Source organism: Rhinoraja longicauda, chromosome 11 (assembly GCF_053455715.1).
Source record: "Rhinoraja longicauda isolate Sanriku21f chromosome 11, sRhiLon1.1, whole genome shotgun sequence".
Classification (NCBI taxonomy): domain Eukaryota; kingdom Metazoa; phylum Chordata; class Chondrichthyes; order Rajiformes; family Arhynchobatidae; genus Rhinoraja; species Rhinoraja longicauda.
In genome coordinates this window covers 22,711,732-22,724,758 of record NC_135963.1, presented here as the reverse complement: position 1 = coordinate 22,724,758, position 13,027 = coordinate 22,711,732, and the positions used below count along the sequence as shown (strand labels likewise).

At 46.1% G+C, this 13,027-nt stretch overlaps 2 protein-coding genes across 3 annotated transcripts in view; one reads left to right on the top strand and one right to left on the bottom strand.

Annotated features, from left to right (window-relative positions):
- Nucleotides 1–3,669, bottom strand: part of LOC144598367 (uncharacterized) — a 26,973-nt gene extending 23,304 nt beyond the window's left edge. The window contains exon 1 of the mRNA XM_078408448.1: nucleotides 3,235–3,669. The gene's annotated coding sequence lies outside the window, so the exon portion shown is untranslated. The remainder of the gene's footprint in view (nucleotides 1–3,234) is intronic.
- mmachc (metabolism of cobalamin associated C) lies at nucleotides 3,369–13,027 on the top strand. 2 transcript variants are annotated; one of them, XM_078408451.1, is made up of 4 exons: nucleotides 3,369–3,449; nucleotides 8,197–8,382; nucleotides 9,802–9,954; nucleotides 12,019–13,027. In XM_078408451.1, the coding sequence occupies exons 1-4, from the start codon at nucleotides 3,378–3,380 to the stop codon at nucleotides 12,304–12,306; spliced, it is 699 nt and encodes a 232-aa protein (XP_078264577.1). In that variant the 5' UTR covers nucleotides 3,369–3,377; the 3' UTR covers nucleotides 12,307–13,027. The 2 variants fall into 2 exon arrangements, with proteins under 2 accessions (XP_078264577.1, XP_078264576.1); XM_078408450.1 differs by having other exon boundaries at nucleotides 8,197–8,391.

The window sequence follows — 13,027 nt, the reverse complement described above, 5'->3', positions numbered from 1 at the left end:
TCACCTGGTTGCAAACCATTTTAACTCTTCTTTCCAATCCCATAATGGCCTTTCAGTCTTGTGCCTTCTCCATTGCCAGAACATGGCTAAGTGCAAATTGAAGGAAAAACATATCATATTCTGCATGGAGGACTTTAGACAATAGGAGTAGGCCATTCGGCCCTTCAAGCCAGCACCACCATTCAATGTGATCATGGCTGATCATTCTCAATCAGTACCCCGTTCCTGCCTTCTCCCCACACCCCCTGGCTCCGCTATCCTTAAGAGCTCTATCTAGCTGTCTCTTGAATGCATTCAGAGAATTGGCCTCCACTGTCTCCTGAGGCAGAGAATTCCACAGATTTACAACTCTCTGACTGAAAAAGTTTTTCCTCATCTCCGTTCTAAATGGCCTACCCCTTATTCTTAAACTGTGGCCCCTGGTTCTGGACTCCCCCAACATTGGGAACATGTTTCCAGCCTCTAACGTGACCAACCCCTTAATAATCTTATATGTTTCGATAAGACCCCCTCTCATCCTTCTAAATTCCAGTGTATACAAGCCTAGTCGCTCCAGTCTTTCAACATAACTTACAATATAAACATTGAATTGTCCAATTTTAGGTAACGACAAAACCCTTCTTTGCCCACAACAGCCCCCCCCCCCCCCCCCCCTTTAGTTTCACGTCTTTTAGTTTCACAATTCACAACCTTTCAATGCTTTTGTCTCACTTGATCAGGTACATGGATGGGAAAAAATTAAAGTGATATGGGTCAAGCACTGCCAAATGGAATCAGTTTTGATGGTCATCTTGGTAGGGCTGAAGGGCCTGTTTCCATATTGTATGACGATGATCCTATTTCCAATACTGGCCAAGACGAAATTGTTTTTCACAGAAGATTTAATAACAACCAAACTGAGGCGGTTGGTTGGCATGGAGACAATAGATTCAATAGCTTGCTTCTATGCTGCAGGTTTCAATGATGCTACCTACGACTGGAGTGCTGAATATATCCAGGCATAATAGTGAAACCTATCCCAAGTCTACGTATTACAATGGACGTGTTAGTGAAGAAGTGGAACAAAAAATCATCACTGGAAATTCATTGGTTATGTTTTAACATAGAAACATAGAGAATAGGTGCAGGAGGAAGCCATTCGGCCCTTCGAGCCAGCACCACCATTCATTGTGATCATGGCTGATCGTCCCCAATCAATAACCCGTGCCTGCCTTCTCCCCATATCCCTTGATTCCACTAGCCCATAGAGCTCTATCTAACTCTCTCTTAAATCCATCCAGTGATTTGGTTTCCACTGCCCTCTGTGGCAGAGAATTCCACAAATTCACAACTCTCTGGGTGAAAAATGTTCCTTCTCAACTCAGTTTTAAATGGCCTCCCCTTTATTCTAAGACTGTGGCCCCTGGTTTTGGACTCCCCCAACATTGGGAACATTTTTCCTGCATTTAGCTAGTCCAGTCCTGTTATAATTTTATGTTTCTATAAGATCCCCTCTCATCCTTCTAAACTCCAGTGAATACAAGCCTAGTCTTTTCAATCTTTCCTCATATGTCAGTCCCGCCATCCCAGGGATCAATCTTGTGAACATACGCTGCACTGCCTCAATTACAAGGATGTCCTTCCTCAAATTAGGAGACCAAAACTGTACACAATACTCCAGGTGTGCTCTTACCAGGGCCCTATACAACTGCAGAAGAACCTCTTTACTCCTATACTGAAATCCTCTTATGAACATTCCAAAGCTTTCTTCACCGCCTGCTGTACCTGCACGCCAACCTTCAGTGACTGGTGTACAAGGACCCCAGGTCTCGCTGCACCTCCCTCTTACCTAACCTAACCCCATTGAGATAATTATTCACAAATAGCTGGAGTAACTCAACAGGTCAGGCAGCATCTCAGGAGAGAAGGAATAGGTGACATTTCAGGTCGAAACCCTTCTTCAGACTGATGTCAGGGGGGCAGGACAAAGGAGGGATATAGGTGAAGACAGGAAGACAGTGGGAGATCTGGGAAGGGAAAGAGAGGGACAGAGGAAATATCTAAAGTTGGAGAAGTCAACGTTCATTCCACTGGGCTGCAAGTTGCCCAGGCGAAATAAGAGGTGCTGTTCCTCCAATTTCCGGTGGGACTCACTATGGCACTGGAGGAGGCCCATGACAGAAAGGTCAGACTGGGAATGGGAGGGGGAGTTGAAGTGCTCAGCCACGGGGAGATCAGATTGGTTAATGCAGACTGAGCGAAGCGATTGCCGAGCCTGCGTTTGGTTTCGTCGATTTAAATAAGTTGACATCTGGAGCAGCGGATGCAATAGATGAGGTTGGAGGAGGTGCAGGTGAACCTCTGTCTCACCTGGAAAGACTGTTTGGGTCCTTGGATGGAGTTGAGGGGGGAGGTAAAGGGACAGGTGTGGCATCTCCTGCGGTTGCAGGGGAAAGTGCCCGGGGATGGGGTGGTTTGGGTAGGAAGGGACGAGTGGACCAGGGAGTTACGGAGGGAATGGTCTCTGCGGAACGCAGAAAGGGGAGGGGATGATAGGGCCAGTGGTGGGGAATACGCCGGCTGGTGGGGTGGACGGTGAGAACGAGGGGGATTCTGTCCTTGTTACGAATGGGGGGAGGGGGAGCAAGAGCAGAGCTGCAGGATGTAGAAGAGACCCTAGTGAGAGCCTCATCTATAATGGAAGAGGGGAAGCCCCGTTTCCTGAAGAATGAGGACACTATCCATTGAGATAATAATCTGCCTCCTTGTTTCTGCCGCCAAAATGGATAACCTCACATTTATCTATATTATATTGCATCTGCCCACTCACTCAACCTGTCCAGGTCACCCTGCAACCTCCTAACATCCTCTTCACAGTTTACCCTGCCACCCAGCTTTGTGTCATGGGAAAGGAACAATATAACAACAGCAGAGCGGGCACTGCTAATAAATAAACTTTACAAAAGTGTGAAACACTTAGAAAGACAACTAAGGAAGGGGGAAGTCGAGAACTTGCTTTAGGGAAGTAGAGAGGAGGCACATAGACCCCAGTGGACAACCTTAACCTCCACCAGCCCCGGCAACCGCCGTTTTTTAACGGGTACAGCTCGTTAACTTTTATACTAAGTGGGAAATAAACGGGAATTTGGCAGCTCGACCTTTCCCAGCGGCTGGGAGGGTCAACACCAACCCGACCAGTTGCCCACGATGTTATCCACCATTATAAACGGTTTAAAGGCCCGCGCCATCACTCACCACAGCCGCCGCCGTTTCACCCAGTTTAAAAATGCGTCGCTTGCTCGACGTAACTGCGCGCACACAGGGGCATTCTGGGAACTGTAGTATCCCTCCCGATTCCCCCACTTGTACCGGATATTGCGTCACAGGGGTGTGTGGACATGTCTGCTCCAATACAGCGGCGCTTGGACGAGTTGTTGGGCGCATTGGGTTTCCAATGCGATCCGTTCAAGGTATGTATTTGAAAACATGATGTTATTGAAGTTCCGCTTGCTTCCTCGCCATCGACTTGCTTCCTCTCCATCTCTGGGGCTGCAGGTGGCAGGCTTGTTGGCACTTCGGAGACATAACCATAAGGAACTGCAGAAAAATCTTGAGCAAAACTTAACTCGGCGAGTCGGACAGCATCTATGGCGATAGTGGCCAGACGACGTTTCAGATCGGAAGCCTTTTTCTGGCTGATGGGGGAGAGGAGCGAAGCTGCAAGAGAGAAGTGGGCTGTGCAAAGTCACCCATTCCCCTTCTCTCCTGAGATGCTGCCTGACCTGCTGCAGCAGGAAATGACTCCAGCATTTTGTGAATAAAAGCCTGCCAGGTGATAGGTTGAGATATAAGCAACTGGGGATACTGGTTTACAAAAAAACAGACACAGTGCTGGAGTAACTCAGTGGGTAAGGCAGGATCTCTGAAGAACATGGATAGGTGACATTCCGGATCGGAACCCAACTTCAAACCAAAGGTAATAGAGCAGAGCAGAGCAGAGGGGGGATCTTATTGAAACATATAAAATTCTTAAGGGGTTGGAGAGGCTAGATGCGGGAAGATTGTTCCCGATGTTGGGGAAGTCCAGAACCAGGGGTCACAGCTTAAGGATAAGGGGGAAGTCTTTTAGGACCGAGATGAGAAAACATTTCTTCACACAGAGAGTGGTGAGTCTGTGGAATTCTCTGCCACAGAAGGTAGTTGAGGCCAGTTCATTGGCTATATTTAAGAGGGAGTTAGATGTGGCCCTTGTGGCTAAAGGGGTCAGGGGGTATGGAGAGAAGGCAGGTACAGGTTACTGAGCTGGATGATCAGCCATGATCATATTGAATGGCGGTGCAGGCTCGAAGGGCCGAATGGCCTACTCCTGCACCTATTTTCTATGTTTCTAAGACAGACCACTCGACCCTAAAAACCATAGTACGTCATGGCACCATTTTAGTAGGCAGAAACCTGCAGAAACATTTAAAAGAAAAATAACAAAAATCCTTGAATTGATAGATGAGATATATTCTGCATTTTTATGGTATCATCACACATACTGTCCACCCAAAACAGTGATTACACTGCGAGAGGCATAGCGAATGGCGGGTTTTGCCTACTAAAATGGGGGCCGTTAAGCTCCTTTGCGTACTGCACCAGTAAGGGCGACTGCACGTAAGGTTAATATAAGAAAATAACTGCAGATGCTGGTACAAATCGAAGGTATTTATTCACAAAATGCTGGAGTAACTCAGCATCTCAGGAGAGAAGGATTAAAAAAAACATATATCAAAAAATACTTTATTCAAGTAATAAATATTTACAAAACATCTTTTTTTCAACAACCCCATCTGACATTTCCGGGGGTTACACGTTCAATACAGGTATTCATTTCCAAATTTACACTGAAATTTGCACAGAATCCCTTATTTGGAGCGGTGTCTCCACCACACCCTGCCCCCCATGTTCAGCAGCGGAAGGGCCCTAGACTGTAGTCCTCCCCCACAGGGCCTTGGCGTTGGCTGCACCGAGCTTCAGTGCGTCCCTCACCACGTACTCCTGCAGTCTGCAGCGGGCCAATCGGCAACATTCCCCGACGGACAGCTCGCTCCGCTGGGAGGTCAACAAAGCTCGGGCAGACCAAAGAGCGCCTTTCACCGAGTTGATGACCTTCTAGCAGCACTCGATGTCAGTCTCTGAATGCGTCCCTGGGAACAGTCCGTAGATCACAGAGTCCTCTGTGATGGAGCTGCTCGGAATACATAAATCGTGACAGGGACCCCTGCAAACCTCTCCAGACTCTCTTGGCAAATCCACACTCTGTGAAGAGCTGGGCCACCGTCTCCTCTCCACAGCAGCCGTCCCGAGGGCAGCGTGCGCTGGTAGTAAGGTTCCGGCGGTGCAGGAATGATCTGACTGGGAGGGCTCCCCTCACCGCCAGATTGGCGACGTTTCGGGTCGAGACCCTTCTTCAGACTGATGTCAGGGGGGCGGGACAAAGGAAGGATATAGGTGGAGACAGGAAAATAGAGGGTTAGGGTTAGGGGGAGATCTGGGAAGGGGAGGGGAAGAGAGGGACAGAGGCACGGAGTCGCTCAAGCCATCTGGAGGACATGGCAGCTTACGAGTAACATGCAACACGTACATCCTTACCTTTAAAAAGCTGCCAAAAGGCCAATGTTTGTGTTGTAAAAAATGAGCAAGAAGCTGGAGGATCTGGCGGAGGTAGAGGAACCAGGAGAAGGGGTGCCAGGCCCGCAGATGCAAGAAGCAGCTGGGACGACGTCTGGCCAGCCGGCGGGATATGGGGAAACGCGGCTGGGAAGGGAGGCAGGAGAGCAAGGCCGAGAAGCAGGGGGCCACCGACCGGCCAGTGGGGGGAGAAGAAGAGGAGAAGGAGGATAGGAAGGGTTTGAGCGAGCTGGGAGAAGAGCAGCGGGAAGGACCTGAGCTAAGCACTAAGCAGCGGGAAGAACCTGCTGAGCTAAGCACTTGCTGAGCTGAGGGGCTTGGAGGTCTGCAAGGGCAGAAGCAGCGAGCGCTGGAGGTCGGCGACCCGCCTGAGGGTGAAGGGCCCAGGGAGGAAAGGCTCGACTGCCTTGGAAGAGGGGGCGGGGGAAGGCAAGGTCAGGAGCGGAGTGTCGAGCCCGAAGAGGAGGAGGAGGAAGAGGACCGGGGAGAGGCTAATCGGCAGCGAGGGCTGGGCCGGACGCTGGGAGCCGAGGCAGAGGACCAGGCCACGGCTCTGCTCGGCGGCCCTAGAGTGCCGGCCAAGTGGAAGCAGACCCCGGCTGGCAATGACGAGCGGGGAGAAGGGCTGGAGGGCCAGCAGGAGCGGCGAAGAGCCGCATGAAGTGAGGCGCGGAGCAGGGGCGCCGAGCCTGGAGGAGCGCGGGAAGGGGAGAGGTGTCGGGACACTCGGGAGGGCCCCGGAGACGCGCTGATGGGAGAAGACCAGCTGGGCCCGCTCAATAGGCAATTTCGATGGAGTGGTTCATCTTGCTCCTCTAGTATCTTTGCTTCAAACTGATTGTGGTGGGGTGGAGAGGGGAGATGTAATGTGGTGGGATCATGTTGAAGGTGGTGGAAATGTCAGAGAATGATGCGAAGGCTGGTGGGCTGATCAGTAAGGAATCGATCTTCAGTCTTGGGGGAGGGGAAGTAAGTGTACAGAGAAGATGCTGGTTAGGGTTCCATCTACAACAGCAGGGGGAATCTACACTTAGTAATGAAAGAGAATATCTCGGATATCCTAGAATAGAAACTCTTGGAAGCAGATGCAGCAGAGATGGAGAATGAGAGTGGGCGATAGCAACTTTGCATGAGGCAGAGTGAGAGGAGATCTAATCCAGATACTCCCATCGTCTATCCCCTGTGATTGAGGCAGAAAGATCAAGAAAGGAGAGCACGCTGTCAGAGACAGTCCAAGTGAACTTGACGGCATTGTGAAAGTTAGTGATAGGTGGATAGAGTTAGAGGGTGGGTGTGATTGGCAGGTGGATGGAGTAAGTGACAAAAGCTAAAGGTGAAAAGAGACCAAAGACAATAGACAATAGGTGCAGGAGTAGGCCATTCAGCCCTTCGAGCCAGCACCGCCATTCAATGCGATCATGGCTGATCACTCTCAATCAGTACCCCGTTCCTGCCTTCTCCCCATACCCCCTCACTCCGCTATCCTTAAGAGCTCTATCCAGCTCTCTCTTGAAAGCATCCAACGAACTGGCCTCCACTGCCTTCTGAGGCAGAGAATTCCACACCTTCACCACTCTCTGACTGAAAAAGTTCTTCCTCATCTCCGTTCTAAATGGCCTACCCCTTATTCTTAAACTGTGGCCCCTTGTTCTGGACTCCCCCAACATTGGGAACATGTTTCCTGCCTCTAATGTGTCCAATCCCCTAATTATCTTATATGTTTCAATAAGATCCCCCCCTCATCCTTCTAAATTCCAGTGTATACAAGCCCAATCGCTCCAGCCTTTCAACATACGACAGTCCCGCCATTCCGGGAATTAACCTAGTGAACCTACGCTGCACGCCCTCCATAGCAAGAATATCCTTCCTCAAATTTGGAGACCAAAACTGCACACAGTACTCCAGGTGCGGTCTCACCAGGGCCCGGTACAACTGTAGAAGGACCTCTTTGCTCCTATACTCAACTCCTCTTGTTATGAAGGCCAACATTCCATTGGCTTTCTTCACTGCCTGCTGTACCTGCATGCTTCCTTTCATTGACTGATGCACTAGGACACCCAGATCTCGTTGAACTCCCCCTCCTCCTAACTTGACACCATTCAGATAACCAAAGAGTGTCAAACAGGACGGAAGAGGAGAAGTGAAATGTGAAGGAGAGAGGGACATGGGTGGAAGGTTACAGGGTGGAGAGGGGAGAACAAAAGGGAAATGGGAGTGGAGGGAGATAACTCTTTGGCAGAGGAGAAAATATATAACTTCCCGTCTCATTGCTAACAATTTTAACTCCACTTCCTATATGTTAGCCATTTGAACTCTCCTTATTCCCATACTGACTTTTCTGCCAAAAAACAGACACAAAGTGGTGGAGTGACTCAGCGGATCAGGCAGCATCTCTGGAGAGGGGTTGAGGTGGGCATGTAAGCTATTCAACACCATCAAGAATTACCAAGACATTTTTAAAGTATTTTGTGCGTATTTGGATTGGTTTCCTTTGCCCTTGTTTCTCTGGGTTGATTTATGATTGCTATATTTTCTTTTTAACAGATTAGTTGGTACAATGCAGTCGTACAGCCTTGCTTTCATCTACAATATCCAGATGACACTTTGGCCTTTGTTGTTCTCAGCACACCCCAGATGTTTGAGAAAGCCTTCAAACCGTTCATTGGAGTCATGCAATTATCTACTGTTCGGGATCCTATTGATGAGTGTGTTGCTCATTATTTCTCTCTAGTGGGGAAAGTAAAGAATTTTCTGCATTAAATTTATAAGTTGACATTGAAGTGGAAATATGTTGATGTTGGTTAAACAAATAATGCCAAGGTTGAAACTTGTTTGATATATTAGAGCCACTGGTATTTCTTGGGATTTGGTTTATGGAATTTGACTGTTAAATTTTGACATTACCAATGACTATATTACAAAAATGAGATTGGAGATACGATCAACATGACTATCTGGAACTCCTGGTTGCCAGCCATTTTAATTCCTCTTCCTATTCCCACACTGACCTGTCTGTCTTTGGCCGTCTCTACTGCAAGGGTGAGGCCACATGCAAAGTAGAGGAACAGCATATCATAGTCCACAGACCAAAGACATGAACATTGAATTCTCTGATTTTGGGTAACCTGCTCCTCCTCCATCCTCGCAGCCTGGTTGTCCCACACACTCCCTTCGTTTCAACCTCCCCAGGCACATATAACCCAGTTTCTTTCCCCTCCATTACTCACTCCACCTGTCCATTGCCAACATATTCCTCCCATTGGGTCCACACTCCTCCACTGTCTCCATCTGCCCACTCTACCTCCCTTATCTGGTTCCACACTTCACCTTCCTTTCCGATCTGATTCCACAATCTACAGCCATTTATTGCCTCTTCTTATCAACTCCCAGTCCCTGTTACTATTTTCACCTACCCTACCCCCACCCCCACCTGCCAATCAACTCCATCTCACTTGCTTCACTTATCACTTGCTACCTTTGCTCACCTCGCCTCCATCACTTTTTTTAATACTGGCCATATCCTTTCAGCCGGAAAGGTCCCTATCTGAAACGTCGACTATTCATTTCTCTCCACAAATGCTGCCTGACTGCTGGGTTCCTCCAGCAGATTATTTGTTGCTCCAGATTCCACTATCTGCAGTCTCACATGTCCCCATTGGAGCTAGGACAACCATTTTCGAGCAGAGTGGTTAGTCATAATAGAAAAATGAACGTGATATAGATGACCAGAAAGGAAATTTGTTCTTGCTTGTAAATGGGCAAGAAGGAAGGCAAATTGGCCCGAGAGAGCCAATTGGTAGAGATGATTGATAAGATACACAAGAGACTAGATACAGGAATCTTGAGATGCTGCTTGTCCCACTGAGTTACTTCAGCACTGTTTCTTTACTTAAGATAATTGATAGTTTGGTTTCGTGGAAAATGGTGAAAAGTGGTGAAAAGTGGTAGGATCAACTATGATAAGACAAGTTTGATTGGCAGGGGACAACATTAATCTCCATTGTTCAAGTATTAAGTACTTATGTAGTCAGTTAAAGCAACAGAAGTGTGAATTATTAAATGCATCTTTTCCCTTTCTATATTTATTATTATAGATGTTGGTTATCTGGCATTAAGAAAACAGTAACTTTTTTAATTTACTTGCTTTAGAATTTCCCTGATCACAGGATTGAAACCATCCATGACTTTGAGCTGCTTCCTAATCGAAGGCCAAAAGTTTTGGTACAAACAGCTGCACATGTGGCTAGAGTGGCCTATTATTACCAAATGAAAGATGTGCAGAAAAACCCCTGGGGAGAAAAAGTAAGAATTAAATAAGTTTCTGTTTTTGGTTTAGGAGCAGATGGATATTTTGCTACATTGCAGTTTGGCCATCCTTTAGCTCTATAATATTAAGGCAAATTGATTATTCATTATATTTTTAAAGATCTTGTTCCGCACGTGTTGATTATTTTGTTACCTAAAATTACAATGATGATAACATGAGTGGATTGGCAATGAACTGCAATGGAACAATGTGAGATTATAAAAGCAAGTTCTTTCCAATACAGGAATATCATCCAATCATTGAGTGGATTAATTAAAGCAGATACATGTGTCCTAGCTTAACCAGTCAATTGCTTTGATTTCTCATTGTCACGTATACTGAAGTACAGTGGCAAAACTTTGTTTTGTCTTATCCAGGTAAATCATACTGTACATGAGAGTGATAATTGGTGCAAAAAGGGAAAGGAAAGAATGCAGAATTAAATGTTGCAGCTGCAGAGAAATTGCAGATAAAAAAGTGCAAGAGCCAGAATGAGGTAGATTGGCAGATGGGAATATATCCTTAGCATGAGAGATCTGTTCCCCAATAACAGTGGGGAAGAAGTTATTTCTAATCTGACGATCTATGCTTTCAAGCTTTTACACCTGCCCAACAGGAGAGGGGAGAAGAGGGAACAAGCAGGATGTGTGGCCTTTGAATACGTAGGCATTGTAGCTTAGATAGAATCAATTGGGAGGGAAGCTAGTTTGCAAGATGATCTTGATTGCCTCCACAACACTCCACAATTTCTCACAGTCTTGGGCAGAGCAGTTGCCATGCCAAGCTGTGATGCACCTGGATAGGATGCTTTTCATGGTTAATCTGTAGAAATTGGTAAGACTCATTGATGTGTTCACACTACTCGTAGCCAGCACCGAAAATAGTTCTCATCCCATCCAACCCCATCTAATCATAATATATTCTTTCTGAAGTTGGGAAATATGTTGTTTAAAAGGTACAATATGTGATGTCTTGTGCATGGTAAGTTGCGACTCTCAGACCTAGCGATGATAAAAAGATATGGTTGCCTTTCAGCATGAAAGTGAGTGGATTATTCTATGATAATCGTACATCCTGAGTGACTTCGAGCACCATGGATGGCAGTGTTCAAGCCTAAGGAACTCTGATCTAGCACTTCTATAATTTCCACAGATGCCCATAGAAAGCATTGGAACTGCTCAGCTCAAGACTGCGCAACATTGTGGAGTGTTGTGACGCAGTCAGACCATCTCGCAAACTAGCTTTACCCCCCACCGCCTCCCCGCCCCTAATGACTCTAAACTATGCTGCCTTGGTGAAGCAGCCCATATATTCAAGGACAACTCACACCCTGGTCGTTCCCTCTTCTCCCCTTTCCGGTAGGGCAGATGGTGCAAAAGCTTGAAAGCATATACCAAAAGATTCAAAAACATGGGTAGCACAGTGGTGCACTAGTAGAGTTGCTGTCATACAACACCAGAGACCTGGGTTCGATCCCGACTATGGGTGCTGTTTGTTTGGACTTTGTACATACTCCCTGTGACCGCATGGGTTTTCTCCGGGTGCTCGGGTTTCCTCCCACATTCCAAAGGCGTACAAGTTTGTAGGTTAATTGGTTTACCATGTGTAGGATAGTGCTAGTGTACAGGGTGATCGCTGATTCAGTGGGCTGAAAGGCCTGTTTCCGTGCTGAATTTGTAAAGACCAACCAATTGATCGTACTTGATATTTGAAGGGGGAAATTCTACTATTAGAAATAAATATATAAAGAATCCAACATGATAGAAGAACAGTATTGTGGCACAGCATAGAGTTCCAACATGTGGTGCAAAGTGGAAGAGATTCGTGCCTACATCTCAATTATGCCATATTGTTAGAAAATGACAAGCAAATTATGCCCTCAAAAGAAAAGAAGTAGCTGAGCGTAATATTGTGAACTAGTAAACTCCTTTAATTTGTATTTCTTGATTATCTTTCAACGGCCTTTGAGACTAGGGCATCTATGTGAGAGAGGTTCAAAAGAGATCAGAGTAGAAACATGCATGTCATCCATTTAACAAAAATAATTCTTTGCCTGATAGAAATTGTATGGGGTGTGCATTCATCCACGTTACGGAGGCTGGTTTGCCATACGAGGAGTCCTGATATTTCCTGATGTCCAGGACCCATCCCTCGAGCAAAAGCTGCCTGTGGACTGCGTGTCAACTGATGAAAAAAAGATCCAACTTCTCAATAGTTTTAATTTTCACTGGCAGGATGGTACCTACAGAGATATCATTGATGTAGAGGAAAGATACTCTGAAGAGCAAAAGCAGTACTTTGCCACACCTCCTGCTGAAAGATTTAAACTGCTTGGACTGACAAAATGATCGTTAATCATATCTAGATAGCAACAAAGCACAGGGCATGGAACTCTTACATAGAGTAACAAAGTGGATATTTTTGAACACCTGAACAAATGCTACACCTCAAGAATTTGGATTCATAATTTTAGTCATGTAAATGTGACATCCAGTGCAGGATGTCTAGAGGGGTGCACGTGGAATGAAGTAAGACTATTTAGCAAGATTTAATGAGTGACAGGTCAGCAAGTTGAATTTGATGGGGTAACCCACCAGAAATTTGCCATGTACATAGGAATGAGTAGATTTAGAAAAGTTACATTTTTAATGGGACTGGTGTTGGAGAAAATTGCCTGTATTTTCTCCCTCAAAATAATGGTTGAAGACATGGTCAATGTGGTCAAGATGTATTTGTCAGATTTTCTAAGAGATGTAGTTTACGTAGAGATCAGGGGATAGTCAAGACTATCATGAATCCAATCAATGGTATGTGAGAACAAAATAGAGACTGAATGTAAAAAAACTGCAGATGATAAAATGTAAAATAAAAAGAAAATACTAGAAACACTCAGCCGACCAGGCTGCATCTGTGAGGAGAGGAACAGAGCTGAAGTTTCAGGTCGAAGAGAAGTGACAAAATAGAGACTTTTCATTTTAGGTGGAACAGAATAAATCTGTTTATGTTTTCAATCAGTGTTTTAATCCTTCAATGTATGGTGTAAAATGTAATAATTTATATAAACAAAAA